Source organism: Natrix helvetica (genome assembly GCF_964273705.1).
Source record: "Natrix helvetica genome assembly, chromosome: 6".
In the NCBI taxonomy this organism is placed as follows: domain Eukaryota; kingdom Metazoa; phylum Chordata; class Lepidosauria; order Squamata; family Natricidae; genus Natrix; species Natrix helvetica.
Window position 1 is genome coordinate 24,754,553 of NC_138553.1, and position 21,671 is coordinate 24,776,223.

At 41.4% G+C, this 21,671-nt stretch overlaps 3 protein-coding genes across 5 annotated transcripts in view; all 3 read left to right on the plus strand.

Annotated features, from left to right (window-relative positions):
* POLR3B (RNA polymerase III subunit B) overlaps window positions 1-5,396 on the plus strand; it is an 89,810-nt gene extending 84,414 nt beyond the window's left edge. For all 3 annotated transcript variants that reach the window (XM_081957644.1, XM_081957645.1, XM_081957646.1), the window contains exon 28: window positions 4,944-5,396. In XM_081957644.1, coding sequence (XP_081813770.1) covers window positions 4,944-5,073 — 130 coding nt within the window. In that variant the 3' untranslated portion in view covers window positions 5,074-5,396. The remainder of the gene's footprint in view (window positions 1-4,943) is intronic.
* The window catches only part of CRY1 (cryptochrome circadian regulator 1), a 301,323-nt gene that overhangs the window by 66,161 nt on the left and 213,491 nt on the right, over window positions 1-21,671 (plus strand). The gene's annotated exons all lie outside the window — the stretch shown is intronic.
* Window positions 12,935-21,671, plus strand: part of RFX4 (regulatory factor X4) — a gene marked incomplete at its 5' end in the record, with an annotated part of 86,418 nt that continues 77,681 nt past the window's right edge. Inside the window, one exon of the mRNA XM_081958295.1 lies at window positions 12,935-12,977. Within this exon, the coding sequence (XP_081814421.1) occupies window positions 12,935-12,977 (43 nt within the window). The remainder of the gene's footprint in view (window positions 12,978-21,671) is intronic.

Sequence of the window (21,671 nt, forward strand, 5' to 3'; positions counted from 1 at the left end):
TTACTAAATTATAAAAGGCTAAATTACTTCTGGTGTTGAACTAATTCTTCAAAATATGTTGTTTATTCAGAGATTGCTCCTTTAAAGATACAGCACCCATAGATCAACCCTTTCTGCTTGGGGATTCTGAACGCATGAGTTATTTGGAACATTACACCATAGGAGATTGAAACTGCATGCTCAGTATAGAGTTTATCAGATGTCTGCATGCATCATGGCAGTAAAAGCTCTAGAATTGTAATGTGTTAAGTGGAGTTCCAGTATTTCACTTATAGCAGGGGTGTCCAAACTTGGGAACTTTAAGACTTGTGGACTTCAACTCCCAGAATTCCCCAGCCAGCCATGCTGGCTGGGGAATTCTGGGAGTTGAAGTCCACAAGTCTTAAAGTTCCCAAGTTTGGACACCCCTGACTTATAGTGAATCTTTAAACATTACACACATTGGGGCGGTGTCTTTTCAGAGCTTGGTTGTTTTCCTTTATCATCATTATCAGTGCGCTAAGAACCCAACAACTAAAATTCCCAGCAAATCAATTCAGCACTCACTAAAGACTGGATGCCTTAGTCCCATGATGGTGAATCTGTGGCATGCGTGCTGGAAGTGACACACAGAGCCCTGTCTCCTGGCACGTGAGCCGTCGGCCGTTGCTGGTCTTCTTGCGCGTGGGAGCACGGGAAACTGGAAGAGCAGCTGCCCAGTGTGCATGCGCACACCGAGTGGCAGCTCTTCCAGTGTGTGTGCATGCACACCAGCCACCTAGTCTTCTGGTTTCTGATGCGCATGTGCACGTGAAGACCAGCTGGCCACTGCGCATGCGTAGGCTGGAAACCGGAAGATCATCTTCCCGAGATGCATGCCAGAAACTGGAAAACGAGGTGGCCGGTGCACATGCGTGTGCCATAAATTGAAAGAGCAGCAGCCCGGTGCGTGCATGCGCACCTAGCGATTGCTGTTCCAGTTTCCAGCACGCGCGCAGTCCTGTATCAGCACTCGGTGCTGAAAAGGTTCACCAACACTGCTAATAGTCTATTCCTGTAGAAGAGAGCAATTTGAGGAAAGGTGTTTTATTGTAACCAAGCAATTGTATGCTAAATAAATATTCATCCTTTGCTCATTCCTTCTTTCCTTGACACATGCGAAACTTCTATGTGGAGCTCTTTGAGACTTGTGTTTGTGTAGTATTAAAAAAATAGGCATATTTTGTAAAACTTCAGAAACAGATTTTCTACTATTTTAAAATCGATGTAGTCCTTTACAGTCAATTATAGAATAATATATGATTTTAGATAGACAATAGGTGTCAAAAGATTATCTCAGCCCTTTGTAGTCATCTGATATGCAAAATGTATCAGTAAGAATAATGTATAGGAATATCATCTGTCCTGCCATGAGCAAAATCCCTTCCAACATAGTTTTGGGTCTCTACATTTTCTAGAAAAGCAACAAAACCAAAGGGGAACCTACAACTCTCTCTTATTACCAAAGATTAATCACGTATTTTTGTTCATTTTGAAGTAGAAAACTTTTTTTTAAAATGTGGCTAGGTTGCAGCATGGGTTTAATGTAGTTTTAAGAAAGGACAGGGGGGGGTAAGGGGAGGAAATCCAGAAAATATTGGTTCTGCCCATTTTTCATTGCCCTGCCTACAAAATGTGACCTCTGGTTTCCAAGAGGATGGTCATTGCTGTTCTAGGCAGAAAAGAAGCATTTTTCCACATCTCTTCACCAGGCTCTTAATTGTTGGTTGACTTTGGCCTTTCAACTTATGTTTTTCACTTTCAGTATTTTTGTATTTTAATAATTGTTAGTCGTTTGCAAGAGATGATGTGGATGATTCCGCTTTTCTGTTGTTGTTTCCCTCCCTCCCTTCTCTCCATTCTCTCTCTCTCTCTCTCTCTCTCTCTCTCTCTCTCTCTCTCTCTCTCTCTCTCTCTCTCTTTCTCTCTTTCTCTCTCTCTCTTTTTAGGCAGGTGACATAATTAGAAGTTAGACAGGAAAGAAAGAAAAAGTTTCTCAATAAAGGGTGATACAATAAGTGATAGAAATAAAGGAATATTAATGTCTACATTAAACTTTAAAAAATAATAGTTAGCTGTTTTGAAGCATAGCTATGTCATCGCTGTAGGCAGTGCTCTCTGGGATTATTTTTTAGATTGTCACTTTCTATGCCTTCCTATTATGTCACCTGAAGAGTAATTTTAATCTCGTTGTACACACTGGTGAAAAACATTCAAGAAATCTTCCTTAAAACTTTTGTTTTGAAAATGTCCCTAAAAATGATGAGTGAAAACCCGGTGGTTGAATTAGTGAGCTTTTTGGATAGGCATTATCAGAGATGGGTGGGTTATTGTTATTGTTGATGGGTTTCAGGGTATTGTTCTTGTCTCTCTAGCAAGTACAGGTTGGGCCATTCATTGGTGCACAAATTAAGATTGAAGGGAAATCTCATTCTTCACCCCTAAATTGGAATACTATAATTAACATTTCTGTGCCACTGACTGAGAGTTTCCTTGGTAATGGAGAACTGCAGCTGAGGCTCTCACAGCACTTAAAGGGCGCCACCAATATGTTAGTACATCCGTGTCCATTAAATGTTACCATAGGTTGATTAACAGTAGAATTGAATGGGAGGGGAAGCGATTTCAACATTCAAAGTGGTCCATCCTAAAAGTTAGAACTGGCTAATTGGGATCACACTTTCATCTATAGTGTATTTAAATATAAAGAAATTGTAGTATCCTAAAAGGAATACCTTCAATATTTCACTTGCATCATAGATAGCATGATTTGATCCCAAATTCACTATATACAATAAACAATGTACAATAAATATACACAATATATAGGAGAACTATCTCAACTATATATACCAAATATACAAGAGGGCTACCTCAACTTCTGAGGTTATCAGACATATTTTTTTCAAGCCACATAATGTCAGAATGTCCATCATTGCAATATCCCTTTGACCCACCAGGTCTTAAAACTCTTGCCTAAATTTGCTGAATGTCCTGGAATGTAATAGCATCTCTTCAAATTCTGGGGAAAATTTAAAATGGTGGAGTTACTGGGATGCTACCGCTGGAGTTTATGATGTCAACCCCAGAGTACAAAGGTGCCCACAGTCAATCCAAAAGTTAGCCAGCCTTGACAGTACATCAATATCTAACTTCATTTGTCTACTAATATTTTATTATTTATAAATGAATCTCCTTTTTTCCCTCTTTTTTAATTTCTCAGGGTCAAAAATAACACAAAAACATAAGTTTTGAATGAATCTCAGTAATTGACTAAACAATGCTTTTCCCCCCAAAGCAACTGAACTCTTTGGTTTGTTTTTTTCTTTGGAAACATTTTGCTTCTCATCCCAGAAACTTCTTCAGTTCTTGGATGAGAAGCAAAACATTTTCAAAGCAAAAACCAAGAAAGTCTAGTTGCCTTTTGGAAAAAGCACCTTTGGGACAACCAAAACTTGGATGATTGAGAATCTCTATAGACATTTCACTAATAGCTGATTTTGTGTAAGGTATTTATACATATTCTGCACTGTTACATCCCATAATCTGTTCTTATGTTAACAAGATGTAGAATTTAATCTCACTGAGACAATATCTCGGTGGTCCATTTGTTCTTGGGAAGGTGGGAGAGTAGCTAGAATGTTTCACTTAGAAGAATGTGAGAGATTACATTTGGGATTGAAAGCTTGAATTTCATATATTAAGTTGAACTAGTGCAATAAAAAAGTATCTAGTTAAATAAATTAGCATGCTCCTTTGCCTCTAACAGTGGGTTTTAAGAGTGGAAGGCTGCTAGTACCAGGTATCTTTACAATGGCTATCAACTGTACCTACCACCCTTTTTCCCAACACTTAAGAACCACTGTTAGATCAAGGAAATCATGCTGGTATGTTTAAGAATAATGATTTTTGGTATTGGAATTTTTGAGTAAGGATAAGGGTTAATTTCATTATTTAAGCCTAGAAGTTAAAACATAGGAAATTAAAGTAAATCTTTAGGCAGCAGGAAATTGTAATATTGTCTTGGGGAGAAGATTCTGTAGGGGCTTCTAGGTGGTTTAGACACCATTTAGTCTTTTTTTAGAACCATCTAAAAAAAGCATCTTTGGAGGTCTTCTAGTCCAACTCTTACCCAGAATAAGACTCCTTATTTTATCTCTGACAAATGGTTGTCCAATCTTTTCTTGAAAACCTCCAGCAGTGAAGCACCTACAACTTTGGGAGACAAGCTGTTCCATTGACTAATTGTTTACACAGTTGTAATGTTCCATAGATTAAGGGTCCCAACCCCCGGTCTGTGGACAGGCACAGGCTCGCAGCATTGCCAGGCGTGCAAACAAGCAAAGCCCCATCCGTAGGATGCAGCCAGCACACAAACTCACGTCTCCTCCGGTCCACGGAAAACCCTCTCTCCACGGAACCAGTCCTCGGTGCCCAAAAGGTTGGGAGCCGCCGTCAGAGATGGTCTGTCCTCTGTGGAATGTAATATATGTGCAAACTTTAGCTCTGTTGCTAAATTGTCTGTCCTGCAAAATATTTGCATAACTGGTGCATCTTGTAAGGTTTTTATGTAAAGAAGAGAATCTTATTATTTAACAAGAGAGCCAGTTTGGGGAGCCAAGGATGAAAAAAAGTCTTTTATGAAATGGAGCCCCAAATTTACAGAATTCTTTCTCTGCTATCTTTAGAAATGGAGGCCAACTTTCATTTTTTAAAACCTGTGTGGAAAATTCTTGTACTTGTTGATTTATGGGTACATTTATTAAGGCCACTGAGCCCCATGTAACTTGCCTTTTATTGCTATTGTGGGACTCGTGGGACATAAAAGAAAGGTAATTTTAAAGAAATGTAAAATGGCTACGTTACTCATGAGGTGTTTGTATAATGTGCGAGGAAAATAACACCCTATTTTTCCTATCTTTTAGGTGCCATTACTGCAAATCTTCATGCCACGTCTCTTCTCTCCGTATACCATATGCGTGTAAGCTTCTATTCCAAGAACTTCAATCTATGAACATTATACCCAGATTAAAATTGTCCAAGTACAATGAATAAACAAATGACAAGCAAAGAAAGAAGAGGCTGATGGAAATGTAATCAGAACAAGTTCAAGTGGAAGTGCTAAACCACATAGGCCACAAGTTCCTCTTGGTTTTCTTTTCTCTCTTTGGCTAGGAAATAGTCCTCAAGAGACTGTTAGAAGCTGCAAGGGCAAAACTCAAGCTGTGTTTATCTGTGACAAACAAGAGGTTTTGTATAGAAGATGGAAAAGGAAATAGATGCAGTTTCTTGGTATCCTTTGAACTGAGGAAAAGCCCTACAGATTAGCCATTTGTAACAGAACAAGCAACATAAATGCAAGCATACATAAATAAATAGACATTTGGAATAGCAATACCCTGTTAAAATCTATGAAGTTTAAAGGACCAACTTTTGATGTCTTGGTGACTGAAATGTAATTTTTAATAAGTGGAGGTTCTTTTCCTGTACCAAGTTTAGTTTTTTTAATGTTATTCACTGAGATTGGAAATTAATAAAAACTTAAAAGATATTGTCCAATTTTTGTTTTAGTGGCCAAATGTCTTATGCATCTATATGGATAACAATATTACTAATAGTTGAAAACAGGATTGAGGCAGTTACCTGTTGTAAAGTAGGCTGCCCTTTCTTGTCTGTGGTGTTCTATAGCAGGGGTCTTCAACCTTGGCATCTTTTAAGACTTATGGACTTCAATTTCCAGAATTCCTCAGCCAGCTTTGCTCCAACATTTCAGCTGCTCCCAATCCACAAGGCAAATATGTCCCTTAAGTGTTATATTAATACATTTATACTCTAGCAAAGCAGATGAAATAATTCAGATCATGCCAGACTAATCTTATTGCATTCTTTGACAAAGTGACAAAATTAGTGGACCAGTGGAATGCCATCGATATAGTTTACTTGGACTTCAGTAAGGCATTTGATAAGGTAGACCATAACCTACTACTAGATAAAGTAGAAGAATGTGGGTTAGACAGCATCACCACCAGATGGATTCGTAACTGGCTGACCAACTGCACTCAATGTGTAGTCCTCAATGGAACTGCATCTACATGGAGGAAGGTATGCAGTGGAGTACCCCAAGGCTCTGTTTTAGGACCAGTACTCTTCAACATCTTCATCAAAGATTTAGATGAGGGAATAAATGGGGAACTCATCAAATTTGCAGATGACAACAAGCTGGCAGGAATAGCCAACACTCCAGAAGATAGGCTAAAGATACAGAAGGATCTTGACAAACTTGAACATTGGGCACTATCTAATAAAATGAAATTCAATGGTGAAAAGAGTAAGGTTCTACATTTAAGCAACAAAAGCGAAATGCAGAAGTACAGTATAGGTGGTACTTTGCTCAACAGTACTAACTGTGAAAGGGATCTTAAGAGTCCTAGTGGACAACCATTTAAATATGAGCCAGCAGTGTGCAGAAGCTGCCAAAAAAGCCAACACAGTTCTAGGCTGCATCAACAGAGAGATAGAATCAAGATCACATGAAGTGTTAATACCACTTTATAATGCCTTGGTATAATGCCCATTACACTTGGAATACTGCATTCAGTTTTGGTCACCACAATGTAGAAAAGATGTGGAGACTGTAGAAAAAGTGCAGAGAAGACCAACAAAGATGATTAGGGGACTGGAGACTAAAACATGAAGAACAGTTGCAGGAACTGGGTATGTCCAGTTTAATAGAAAGAAGGACTAGGGGAGACATGATAGCAGTGTTCCAATATCTCAGAAGTTGCCACAAAGAAGAGGGAGTCAAACTATTCTCCAAGGCACCTGAGGGTAGAACAAGAAGTAATGGGTGGAAACTAATCAAGGAGAGAAGCAACTTAGAACTGAGGAGAAACTTCCTGACAGAACAATTAATCTTGCCTCCAGAAGTTGTGAATGCCCCAACACTGGAAGTCTTTAAGAAGATGTTGGATAGCCATTTGTCTGAAACGGTATAGGGTTTCCTGCCTAAGCAGGGGGTTGGACTAGAGGACCCCCAAGGTCCTTCCAACTCTGCTATTGTATTGTAATTTTTGTATGAACCATAAAGAATGCTAAAGATTTTGCCCACCATTTGGGTGAAATCAACATCTGAAGATATCAGTCTGGCTGTATTACCCCGTTTCCCTGAAAATAAGACCTTCCCTGATAATAAGCTCATTTGAGCTTTTGAGCGCATGTGCTCAAATAAGCCCTCCCCCGAAAATAAGCCCTCTCCAACAATATTGCAACACAGCAGCAGCCATGAGGTGAGCACGTTCACCGCCTCCTGCGCCTCAAAAATAATAAGATCTCCCCAAAAATAAGGCCAAGCACTTATTTCGGGGGGCAAAAGAAAATAAGACTCTCTTATTTTCAGAGAAACACGGTATTGATTTTAATAAATTTAGAGCAATGTTAAGAAGATTCAAAAGCTGAAAAAGCTAATGAGAAGTGAAAGCCCCAGTAGGTGGGTTTTCCTAAACCCCAAACAGGTGATATTTCAAATATAAGTGCAAATAATTCTCATGAGGAAAGAATCCATAAAAGAAAGAAGCCAAAGTAACTATATTAAGCACTTAGCGAAGCTTTGAAAACAAGTGAGATTGGAAAGGTGGAAAGATGGTAAAGAGATCAAGAAAGAATATATAAGGAAAGCTGAAATCGTTGCAATAATATCAGGACAGTTTAAGCTTAGAAAGAGCTAAAGTGGACAATGGATGTTAAGAACCAGTTGGGGATATCATGCAGAGCATAGTTTCTGGAATTCTTTCTGAACCCTAATAGCAGCTTTGCAGTGACCAGGAGGGTTGATGGAGGGGGTTTAAGCTGTCAGGCTCTTGAGCCACTGCCTAATTATTTCTCCCTTAGGGATGGCTTTGATTTTTTTCTTCTGGATTTATTTTTTCGCAGCCCTAGCTGGATCTAACCCATTTTCAAACGCAATGCCACTTTTTTTGGTTACACCAATTTTGGCTTTGTTCTATTTTCTCCATTGAAGACAGCTAACTGTTACCCAACTCTGCCATGACTAGAGAATGAGAAATGCCCCTATGTTTAAAAGAATGCGGATTTTGGAAATGGCACATTTGCCAGTTTGTAGGATTATACTAGAGAGCATCAAAAAGTAATATAAGCACCTAAAAAAACACAATTCAATAATTATAATAATTGAACTGAATAATCAATGATCCAGGATGGATTTGTCAAGCCCAAGTCTTAAGAGATTGGACTTTTTTTAAAAAAAAGGTATTCCCTATCCCATATAGATCATGGGAATTCTATAGGTGTAATATATCTTGATTTCAGCAAAGCATTTGTCATAGTACCTGTAACATTTTGATTAGCGTGCCAGATAAGCGTGAGATCGATAGCATGACAAATATGTGAACACATAGTTGACTTGAAAATCATCTTGGAAGACTTCATTTCTACTTGGAAACCACTTTTGGACTTTTTGCTTAAAACCAAGAAACAAAATGTTAGCCTTGAGATTAGAATTGTGTATGATTGCAGAAGTACTGTGTACTATGATTTATTCTAGTTCAAGGTGTCTTTGAATTTCATACTTGCATTTGTATCAAAGAAAGTCTGAAGTTACTTTTTTTCTATAGTTTTTCCTCTTCATGTCTACACCCCCTAATTTTGTTTTTCCCTTGCTCCTTCTTTTTCTCTTTCCAACTTTTATTCTTTAAGGCTTTCATGTATTTTACATTCTTTTGAAATTCAATAGAAGTTTTGTGGGGGGGGGGGGGAGGAAAAATCATCTTAAAAGAGAATTCATTAATGGTTGCGTATCACAGATGTTTCGAGTATGGTCCCCCAAATTTAAGTCCTCCACAGAACCAAGACTATTTAGTCTTGAGAAGACTGAAGGAGAACATAATACCACTTTTTAGATATGTAGTGGGGGTGGGAAATGCCTCCTAGAAGGTCATCTTCTTCATTGTTCCAGAGTGCAGAAATAAGAATGTTCTTAACCCTCCCCCCCCCCAAAAAAGAGCCACTGGATATCAGAATCAATTCCCCAAGGAGATGGCGGCTCCATTTTATTGGATGCATTTAGGCAGAAGTGAGACCCCCATCTCTTTGCAATGTTTCAATTTTGATTCCACACGGAGCAGGGACTTGAATTCAATGGGTTAAATGGTCTCTATCTGGGAAACAATTACCACATGAAACCCCCTCTCCGTTCTTTTCCTCTTACAGAATTATAATGCCAGTTCATTGAAGTTTAATCCAGGCCCCTCCCAAAGTGGGGAAGTGGCTCATGAATCTACACAACTGAAGCACTTTTCCAACCATGAAAACACTACTCCTTGGGGTCATTTTTTCCACTGTACAAAGGACCGCCCCCAGCAGCTCTTTGCCAAATTCTGAATTAAATTTCTATATTGTGTTTTAAAACCCAGAGTAGATTTTTAATATCATATTTTTAAAAGCTGCAGTTCTCTTCCTAATTATTTAACCTGGAGCATCCCTGAACACAAATGAAGTTTCTTTCGAGCAAACATAAATTTGACTGCACTGTATTATATAAATCTTTGATTACATTTCCCATTGCTTAAATTTCTTGCTTTCATTCTTGGATGTTCTGTACTGAAATATTTGGGGGTGGAGAGAGAACAGCAAACTACTACAAAGAAAAATAATTTTTTTAAAAAGAATGGCATTTAATAAGATGAGACTAGGAACTAGAAAGCAAAACAGTATCAAAAAAAATCTAATCTGATATGAAATATCAGGATTCAGATAATTCTCTTAGTATATTGATTGATATATATATTTAAATATATATTTCACAGATTGCTTGAACTAAAGCTCTGATTGCCAGTTTTTATTCAGTATGCTACAGGGGGGGAAATCCCCATTTTTCCAAGTGAGTTCTGCTGTTGTCTGGTCCAAGATTTCACTTTGTTCCCTGTTAATCAAACAACCATCATTTAGGAGACCCGGGAAATAAATTTTATCCCAGGAGATTTGGAGATATTTATGGGTTTTATCCAGTGGTGGGATTCAACATTTTTTACTACCGGTTCTGTGGGGATGGCTTGGTGGGCGTGACATGGCTTGGTGGGCGTGGCAAGGGGAAGGATACTATAAAATCTCCACTTCCAATCAGCTGAGACTCAATCAGCTGAGACTCGGGAGGCACAGAAGGGGGGGTGGGGGTGGCGAGGCTAGTCAGAGGTATATTTACAAGTTCTACGAACTACCCAAAATTTCCACTACCAGTTCTCCAGAACTGGTCAGAACCTGCTGAATACCACCTCTAGTTCTATCTTCCAGCCGTTAAATGAGCAATTATACACGGGGGGGGGGGGGTGTCTCCAAACTTACAATAGTCTGTGGTCAGGCCCCATAAATTTGGTGGAGTAGTTTGAGTCTGATAAGTTCCCTCTGAGTGATTTTTTTAAAAAATGTTTTGACTTACTGTTACCTTGTGAAGCCACCCAGAGTTATCCTCAAGTTGAACAGCTTAAGAAGGGAGGGAGGGAGGGAGGGAGGGAGGGAGGGAGAGAGAGAGAGAGAGAGAGAGAGAGAGAGAGAGAGAGAGAGAGAGAGAGAGAGAGAGAGAGAGAGAGAGAGAGAGAGAGAGAGAGAGAGAGAGAGAGAGAGATATCCCCCAAACTGCCACTTTCAGTTCTCTATAAAATTTCGGTTGTTTGAAAAAAATTGTCCAGCAGGAATTATTTGGAACCTTTTGCTCTTAATTCCACCTTCATTGGAATGTTCCACCTTCATCTCTGGTGTGGTGTGAGTTTCTGATGGGGGGCATCAGACCCCTTCTCCTCCCACCTCCTTTAACTGCTACATTGGGATTTATTAGTCAGCCTTCCCCCTCCAACTCTTTCTCTCTGAGCTTCGGCTTTTTTACTTAACTTTGTCCAGGGATTTTGATCTGCAAATTTTCTTAGGCCCTAATTCATCCCTGCCCTCCACTCCCTTAAATTAAAGGGAAACACAAAACAAAACGCTGGACGCGCGAAATGACGGCGAAGTTGGGAGCGTGTTTAACGCATTGTAATTTTTCCACCAACGTTTCTGGCTGGGTATTTTCGTATGTGAAGGCTGGGCGGGAGGGGGGGGGCGCTTGCTACTTGTTTGTCTACTTTAAGGGGAAAAGGGGAACGGGAGGCAGCAGCAGGAGGAGAGAGCCAGCGAGCCAGAGGCTGCAGGGAGAGGGAGGTCTTTTTCTAAAAGCACTTTGGCTCTGTCCATGGTCAAAGTAATTCAGCCGTAATCCCCCTTTCTCTTCCTCTCCTGGAGCTCTATTCATATTCTAATCACAGCTTTTCCTTCTGTAAACCAGCCACTTTATCGGAGCCCCAGCTCGGCTCGGCTCCTCCGTTCTCTGCGTGGCTCACAGAAGCGCCTTCCGAAGAGACGCCCCACTTTCGCCCGGCTCGGCTGGCTTCTCTTCTGCGCGCCCCTCGCCCTCCCACCCGAGACCCTCGCGGCGCCCACGGCTCGTGCACTTTCTCCTCTGCCCACGCCCCGTCCGCAAGACCCCTTTCTTTAACTACTTGTGACATGTAGACATACACACGCACAATATATATATACAACACACACGCACACACTATGTATGTGCATGTACATAGTGTATGTATGTATGTATGTGTCTGTACATATACATACATGCATACATGCATACATATTATATACAGTATACACACATAATTCTGTATACCATATACACACATACCACACATACATGTGTGTTTGTGTACATATACACATACGCATACATACACGTGTGTATATGTATGTGTGTGTATATAAGTATATGTGTATCTATGTGTATCTATGTATGTGTATATATCTGTATGTGTGTGCTTATGTACTTATACACACATATATGTATATATGTGTATGTATGTGTGTATACACGCGCACACACACAACACAGACAGACAGACAGACAGACACACACACACCTGTATATATCTACCTCTGCATCTGGTCTATCTGCAGAGGGTCCCTTTGCGCATCCCTCAGCGCCTAGGCCATGACGCCTCAGCTCAAGCCCGGCTCTATTCTCTTTTGGGGGGTTGGGGAGAGACGTTAGTGAACGTTGGGGCCACCTTTGAATGTTGTGCTGGGCGTATTTTCGGCAAGAGCCAAGCCACGTCGGGGGAAGACGGAGAGGGCCCGGCGGGTGAAGCCCCCGGAACACCCAGCGAGAGGAGGGGAGGGGGGGAGGGGGGCAGAGGCTCTTTCCCTCACAGCAAACTCCCAGAAGAAGGGGGAGGGGCGGGGGGGCAGTCGGGCCGGAGGAGGAGGGCGAAGTCCGGGTCGATCCCAGGCTGTCCTGAGCGAAACGTGGGGAGTGGGGGGGGAGAGGGTAATGGGGCGAAGGGGGTCCGGCTGTGCGTGGAACTTTCCCCAAGACCAGCCTTCCCGAAGGGCGAGCGGGGAGGGGGAGGCTGCCGAAAGAAGTGTGGGGCTCACTCGCCGAAGAGCTCCGAAGTCTCCTCTCCCCCCCCCCTTTGCCGGAGGAGCTCTTTTCTTATTCAAAACAGTGGCACAATGGGGTTCACATTGAGCCTTGCCACATCCCCATCTGACTAGCAGCCATTCATCAGGCTGGCCGGCCTATCAATGACATTTCTCCCATCAGGGCTCCTATAAAATCACGCTTTTTCCCATGAAACATCCGCAAACATTTTGACGGCTCCGACGTTGCCCTGCTGGATTTACTGAGGGTCTCTCTCTCTCTCTCTCTTTCTTTCCCCCACCCTCTCTCCCCCTCCCCTTCTGGCCTCCCCATCTCTCCCCCCCCCGCTCTCTCTCACACCCTTCCTCCCCCTCGCTCTCGCCTGTCCCTCTGAGCCAAGGGGAACTCCCCAAAACGCACCTCGGACGTTGGGGATCCTGTACTGTCCATGGGATCAGCATGCATTGTGGGTTGCTGCAGGAACCTGACATGGATTCCACAGGTCAGTCCAAGCCGTCGGGGCGGCCCACAACAACCCCGAGCTGGGGAAGAAAGTAGCCGGGGAACGGAGCGGACATTTGGTGCGACCTGTCAGCCTTCCTTCCTTTCCTTGGATCCAGGCGGCTCGCCTCGCCTTGGATCTCGGGAGGCTTGGAGGAGACTGAGGCCCCACAGGACGGGCCCCAGGCTTTTTGCCTCCCTCTCCAAGCCTGGTTGGAAAGGATCGGGGCCACCTACCACCACCACCCCAACTCTCTTTGCAGGCTTCTAGCAGCCCAGATGCTTTAAAGGGGAATATTCTAGGATGGGATTGACTTGGGGGGGGGGGGCACCAGAATGGAACTAGCCACAAGGAGAGACAGAAAGTTTTTTTTTTTGGGGGGGGGGGTGGCAGATGACCTCTGTCTGAGGTTCTCTTGCAATTCCAGGAAGACTTTGGAGACTTGACCTCTGCCTGGCTTAGTAGTTGAGGGGCCCAGGTGGGAAAAGAGGGGGGGGGGTGGAAGCCATAGAAATACTTAGGATTATGGGGCTGGAAAGCCTTTGCCAGATTTTGATACTCTGGAAGAGGAGGAGAGGGAGGAGAGCTAGTTAATTCTTAGGACAAATCTTTACTTAGGATCATAGGCCTATATTGGAATACTAGACAGTTATGTAGCAACTCCCATTATCTCCAAGGAAAACTGTATTGGAATTAATCCTATTAATTGTTACAGCCTTTAAATCAGTTTAAAATATCAGCTTTAATCTCCCTCTTTTCCCATTTGTGGATTTATGAATCCCCCAATCACCCCAGCCTTTCCTTATTAGATCCTCTGCTCACTCCAGATCTGTTCAGATCTGTTGCTTTAACCTCACCCTGGCTACTCAGGGGCAACTGATCCACTCCTCAAATCTGGAGCCTGTCTGGTTGAAGGCACCAGTGAAGCGGCAAGAAGTGACTGTTGCTTTGTTCCCCCAGGGATACCCCAGATGAAGTCTGGGTGGGCGGTTAGCTTGCACGAGGCGCTGGATAGGACTCTCTAGGCTCAGGAGCTGTAAAATCTCGGCAGGTGCTGAGCAGAGGCGGAAGGGTGGGGGTGGAAGGGGCTTTATCTCTGGAGGCGGAGGGCAACTTTTCCCTCTATTTATTTTAGATTTATTCAATCTTAGACGGTTGTTTTTCTTGGGTTTGTCGACTTCTCGAGCCTACCGCATGAAAAATCAGTGGGAAAAGTTCTACAAGAAGGGATTATTTGGGAGATTATAGCGCCTCAATTGCACTGAAATTTGGAAGCTAGATCTAAATGGGCCTGTTGAGAAGCCTATAGGGGCGGGGGGGGAGGGGAAGAGCTGGCTATAGTTGAATAGTTATCTAAAAACGTGCTTGGGAATCCATAGGAAGCCAAAGCAAGGGAGATCAAGGGATCACGGCTGAAGGATCGGACCCCGGTCATTCACCTCAAAGTCTTCAGAAGTTTCTTCCTACTCTCCACCCAGAGATTTTAGGGTGGAAGTTTTAGCGCTGTTGCTGTCGCTCTCCATTTTTGGGGGACCCCCCCCCCCTCAACACAACAGCGGCCGGGTTTGAGGGTTGGGGGGGAGAATGCCATTTTTTAAAAAAAGCCGAATGGCGCCCTGGACATCTCGATGAGGAAGATTTACAAAAAAAATATTTCAAGGCGGGTTTTGTGTGGGTGTGGGACCGGCCTGTTGTCGTTAGGATCTGGCCAACAGAAAGGAATGCCAAAATAATGAAACTCAAAATCAAAAGGAATACAAATATCCCACGAACGAGAGAATCCCAAACTCCCAACGTGGGCAGAGGGGTTACCTATCGACATTTGAATTTTGAAAACTAAAACGGGGGAAGGGGGACAGCCATGGCTTTAGGACCCCAGCCCCCCACCCCCCGTGTAAAATTGAAACTTTGTTAGGACTCTTTAGCTGCGATCAATAGAGCGAACCGAGCCAGCCTTGGACCAGCGCGATGTTCAGGAAAAGGGGCGATGGGAGCGGGGTAAAAACTTATCTAGAGGGGGTCTTGATGACGGAGGGATAGAAGCTCGCACCGTCTGGGCAGAAGGATCGGGTGCCTCCACCGGCAAGAGGGTGACCTGGCTTTTTGCTGGAAACCCCCCAAAGTGGAATAAACCCCCCAACGCTTTAGAAGTGATCAATAGCGATACAAGTTGAAGATCCTTGAACCTCCAACCCGATCTCTGGCCGATTCCTCCAGCGCTGGGGGAGCCTAGCCGCCTTCCAGTCTCTTCCTTAACGAAGGGGACGCTTGGCTCGCCGGATCAAGAGCGCGACTTTCCCGCGACTAGTTGGCAGCGGGATTGATTAAGATAATATTAATCAGGAATCACTTTCCCGACCTTGCTCAACAGATGGCATGGAAAGTGGAGCTTTTGGCTTTGCCCCATTCAGGAACTTTCGCCTCCTTTTCAGAGGACTTAATCCAATTAGGCTTTCTTCGGAGTTTCAGTTGTTATGTAAAGAATCCTTTTGCGTCGGCGGAGAAATATAGCTTCATCCAGGGAGGGGGCCGGGGGGGGGGGCTGGGAAGGCAGCTCATTTTAATTTTTTTCCCCCTGACCCTTCACATCCCTTCTCCAACTTATACGTGCCTTTCCATCGCTCTTTGGGGAAATCAAAGGCTTAATTGCAGTTTTGCTTATATCTAGTTTGTATCAAGTATTAGGGCATCTCTAGAGCAGTTATAATGCGAGCAAGGAATGGTTAAATTAATAGTAATCACACGCCTGTATAATTAACAAGAATAATTGTGGTTGAGCCGTTTTGAGCAAACTCTAATCTCTTCCTGATTTCAGTACATATCTCAAACAACGTTGATTCCATCAAATGTCGCTAAATGAATTTAAACCCATTCAACAGGTTGATCGATAAAGACAATTTGCCCAGTTCAGTTAAAGCACAAATTTCCTTTGGTATAGGATACATTCAACATTTAACATCTGAATGTAGATTGAAAGTACATACAATGTATCACATTAAGGGAAAATAGGTTGTTAACAGGTAATGTGTGTGCTTAAATTTTTATTTTATTTTGTAAATATGAAATGATTGTAGGCAGGAAACTTAATTCGGATAGTTAAGCAGGTCCCTAAATTCAATCTCTCCCAAAGAAATTGTGAAAGAAAAAGAAAGCCCATTCTGTTAAACAGGGACAAGATTAATTAAGGAATTAATTGAAACTGAGAAGTGGTGAAATTGATAGAAGCAGCCAGCCTGGAGGTCCTGACTTGGGATAATTCCAGAGTCTGTTCTCAGAATCCAGAAGCCCAGGAAAAGTGATAGAACTTTCCTTCTCTTTACACTTCAAGACAGCGATTTGTTAGAAACCATTTTTCATTACGCTGCTCTAGAATGTGTGATGTAGAAGTCAAGGCAAATATCTTAATACATGTATGTGATAAAATGCAGTGCCTAAACAGATGCGGCTAGGGTCTCCAATAGGAATAGAATTAGGCAATGTTCAGATCTGAAATGAATCTTATAAACACCCCTCAATGCTTTAGAGGGAATTGGTTTCCTTCAAAATATAGTAAACCACCAGGAATACTGTCTTTAGGAGACCTCCTGTTAATTTTCTTTTGCAGAGGGCCTATCCCTAAATCCTGTCCAAGTGACACTTTAGTTACAAGAGGGTTTTTTGAGCCCTGGGATGAAAATTTTAAAGCCACTAGTTGCTGCTGCCTCCGCCTTAATACACACTGGATTAGAGTTTGGTGAACCAAGGTTAGCCATTTCATTGTTTTAGCTGCTGACCCCTTTTCTTTTCCTTGTTCTCTCCCAAGCGCCCCCACCCACCCATTGCTCTTGCTAAGGGAAGATGCTTGCAGAACTCAGCTACTTCAGCAGAGATGGTTATTGACTGTCCTTTTCAATGAGAATTAAATGAAGGCATTGCCATCCAATTTGGAAACACATCCCTTGGATCCTCTTCGTGGTAATTGGACAATGGGAGAAATGGAAAGTGATCAGTATGTGAGAGGATTATTTATCATCCAAAATGTGTGAACATTTCCCTAAAGAAGGGAGGCATACTCATTACAACAGGTCCTAAGTACCTCCCCAGTCCAGGATGGCCAGCCAAAGGCTGTTTTCTCACATTCTAGACCTACCCTCATTTTAGATCTACCTTTCATGTTTCATGTCTGTTTATTGCAGGCTCTGTCCTTTAAAAAAATAGATCATAACTTCATATTTTATTTTTATTGTGGCCAATTCCTGCATCGACACCTCTAGGAAAGTCTGTGTTTTTGTTGATATTTGAGGGGATTCTTCCCCATTAAGCACTGCAGAGGCTGTTTTAGAAAGATTGAAGGAAAAGAAAATATGGGGTGTTTGTCTGGTGAATAGGAAATCAGGAATTCCAGAAGTGCTATAAAAATGACTGTTTAACAGTTCGATACTTAGTGAATGAAACAGAGGATATGAGAAACCAGTGAAACTTTCCAACATGGGAAGACACTTCATCATCTATCCACTATGCCATTTATTCACCAGCCATGCTTTCTTGTAATTTATAAATGTATCTTGGCAATTACAAAAGTTTAGGCTTAAACAGATAAGCAAGAATGGGCAACTCGGAAGGGTTTTGTTTAAATGTTTGCAAGCTGGGCAACAAAAGCAATGTTTCTACAACTTTTTCTCAACCGTTTCCATGAAGATCATATTTGGGTGCATCTCCCCCACCCATCCCAACAGCGCCATAGTCCGTTAAAGCAAGGTTATCCAAATTGTGCTTTTTAAAATTACATTTTTTTTATTTGATCGTTCCTTGCTGAACAGTAATAAAATTTTCAATTTCATCTAAGAAAAAAATAGTGAACATTTCTAATCTGTGGGATGCTTGAATCATTCAATAAGATAGTGGCATAGACAATCTTTTCCCATTATCTTCTATTCTGCAGGATATTAGTTGTCGGTGAAATACATATCTGGCTGTTGAATTCTATGTATACAAAACTGCTGAAATTACAGACATGCGTGCAAAATTGGATCTTTGTTGTCTTCTGATTTCAGATGCATTAAATAAAGAGATGGGTTATTTTTAACAATTAGTTAAAGTTTAACAAGATTAAGATCCATTAAAAGGGAAGGCCTGGGATTAAAGAAGCTGCAGTTGAATGCATATAATAACACCATGAGAGGTAACATTGATCACAAATTCTGCTCCAGCTCAGATAGCATTTGGCATCATGCAATTACACTTGGGTACCATAGAGCTCCTGCAGACAGAAGGGAGAATGAAGGAATGGATAAAGTGCAGTTAGTAAATCATACAAGGTTTACTGTTTGCTTGAAGACAGGATGGTGGTTTTTCACCAATCTCACTGAAGAGAAGGTCCTTATTTGTATACGGGTTCCCCTAAATCACACTGAAAGTTTCCCATTCATTTTGCTACCTTGAAATACCCTCAGTAGGACTCCAGGACTATGCGTTGGGGAAGGAGGGATATAAATTCTTGTCTAGTTGTGTTATCAAAAGAAGTGGGAGGGAGGAAGGGACCACAATGTTCTTTGCTTTCTTTCACTCTGAGGCATTTACTCTTTCTTGTGTGTGAAGTTATTACTTGCCTTGGACAAATTTAACTGCCTGGGTACCAAAGAGTAGAGGGAGAAGCAAATGAGATATAATTGAGAGAAGCATCTGACTCATAAATCATGAGCAATCCTGAATCCCTTTTCACAATAGGAAATAGATATTTTGTTCCTCGCAGATGTTTTCGTCTTCAGTTGGGTGGAATTAAGCAGTGGCCTCCCCAGCAACTGATTTTGAGTGTAGGAAATAGCAGTAGGTTGTTAATTTATAGGTAGTTCTTGACTTTATTTTATTTATTTTTTATTTTCTTAGATTTTTAGACCGCCCCTCTCCCAAAAAGGGACTCGGGGCGGTGTACAGTCAATACAATAAAACCAGTCATAAAATTAAATACATTTAAGCTACATTTAAGATACATTTGGAGGGGAGATAGGCTGTACTAAGAAATAAATAATTCTAATCCTAAAAACATCACAATTAAAACCCCAAACCCTAAAATAAAATAAATCTCTGGGAGGTAAAACTAAGAAAGTGCCAGGCCAGCTGATTGAAACAGGTGAGTCTTTAACTTTTGCCGGAAGGAACGGAGGTCGGTGGTAGTTCGAATGTCTGGGGGGAGGTCATTCCAGAGGGTTGGGCCCATCACAGAGAAGGATCTACTCCTAGGTGTCGCCCGCTGGCATTGCCTAGCAGACGGCACCAGGAGGAGCCCCTCCCTGTGTGAGCGGATAGGTCGCAGGGACGTATGTGGAACCCTTGCAACCTGTCTCTTAATGACCAAAGTTCTTCAGGTTTCTGGCATTCATTTTTGATTTCTGTGATTCAGTTAATGACTGCTGGAAAAAAATGTCCAAAAAAAATCAGATCTAGTCATGCGATGCCTCAACTTAATGATGATAATTCCAAGCTATAAATTGAGGACTATCTGTAATTGATCATGACTGCATTTTTACCAGCAAGAATAGACGGAAGTGGGATATTTGGGGTTAGGCATGCATGGTGTGGCTAGGTTTGAGTCTTTTGTGACTTCACTTGCGTCATGAATATTTATTTGTTGTCAATGCTAGGGTGAAAAATGGCCAACATTGTTGCTATTGTTTTTGTTGTTGTTCAAGACAGAACTGAAATGAAAAATGCTTTGATGTTCTGGTTCAGTTAAAACAGCTTTCTGAAAACTAAAATGGTATTTAGAATCAATGTACTTTTGGTATGAGAATGAATTAAAAGTGAAAAGTGTAAACTATATAAATACTCTCAGAAGGGGCAGCATCTGGCTTACTAAAGCAGAATCAAACCTGGTTAATATTGGGATGAGACCACCTGGATTTGACTGAGAAGTCAATAGCATCTTGGAAGACTGTAATGGCATGCGTCATTTCACCTTTATTTTAAAAAATAATGATAATAGAGTCAACTGAAGACAAGCTCAGGTTGAGAATGTTGCTACCTTTATTTATAATTATAAATATTATAAATAGCTTGCAAACTTTATAATTACCTTAGTATCTCAATATTATAATCCTTATAATAAAATTAATTTACAATTTACTTTGTCTTGGAGACACAGTTATACAATTTCAACAATATATTGTATGCAATGGTGTTACTCTTGTATTGTACAGAAAAATACAGTAAAATCACATTATTTTGAGTTTGTCGATCAGAAAGGTTGCCAGTTTGATGGTTTGAATTCCTAGCACCGCGTAATGGAGTGAGCTCCCATTACTTATCTCAGCTTCTGCTAACCTAGCAGTTCGAAAGGATGTAAAAATGCAAGTAGAAAAATAGGAAACACCTTTGGTGGGAAGGTAGCAACATTCCATGCGCCTTCTGCATTTAGTCATGCCAGCCACATGACCATGGAGACATTTTCGGACAGCACTGGTTCTTCGGCTTTGAAATGGAGATGAGCACCGCCTCCTAGAGTCGGGAACGACTAGCACATATGTTTGAGGCGAACCTTTACCTTAGAATAAGATGGGATTTTGAGTTGATAGAATTTGAGGCCACAGCACTAGGAGCTGTAAGTATGATAGCCATAATTTCAAAGTCCTTGTATACGAACAATTTTTGGGGGCATGTAACTAATCATATGCAAAAAATGTAGCCAACTTTGTGTAATTAACTGCTATATTGGGGAAAAGATGTAACATTGCCTTCTCATCAATGTACAGTATAGTATTTCCAGGGTGCTTTTTATGTATCAAAATCATTTGTTTAATGCTGCTTGAAGAGATACCTTTCAAGTTCTATCATCTCATTCTACCATATAATATACAGAAGGATGGCAAATAGGGTTGTGCAGTGCTTCGGATCTGATTTCAAAGAAGTGTTTCAAGGTGTATATGGGCACAAATGTACCTGCCTGTAGCTCTTTAAAGTGGCTATGTTTTGCCCTTATGTGAGAATCACATGGTTGCTGCAAATTGCTAAGTGGCAATCCAAGGCCTGGTAATGATGCAACTGCTTTAAAGAATTGCTCTGAAGAACTTTTTTTTTCTAAATTTCTTCCCAAGTACTACACAGTCTCAGTGTGAAAATGCACTATTAATTTGGTTACCATTGCCATTAATTTTAGATTTGAATTGCTTTTCATCTCTTAAGGAAGCAGTGCTAATGTTTGCTTGAGTGGATTAATCTGCCTCACTTTTTAATTACTTAATATGCATCTTTGCTTGAGTTCAATGTTTCTCAGTCTCAGCAAGTTTACTCTGTGTGGACTTCAACTCCCAGAATTCCTCAGCCAGCATCTTAAAATTGCCAAGGTTGGGAGGAGGGGACCTATACTAGTAAAAATAAAGAGTTTTACGTTCTTGGTATGGTTGCCTGGATGTGAAAAGACTTTTAAAACTGAAAGAAATATTGTTTGCGATAGTAAACATATTAAGATTTAGTTCAGTTCAAAATGTGGTTTTTCATTTGTATTCTCATTCCTATTAATATTCTGGCATATTAGATTCCGTGCTGAAATTAATTGGGCTGATACTAAACTTAGTATGACATAGCAATATTGTGACCCATCATAACTGTTAGACTTCACTGAAATAAGAATTTTACTTATATAGGATTGCTTGGAGACGGGTTCAACTGATATTGGTATTAACTGGATTTCCTTGACTGTTTTTAACTTGCTCTGGTCTT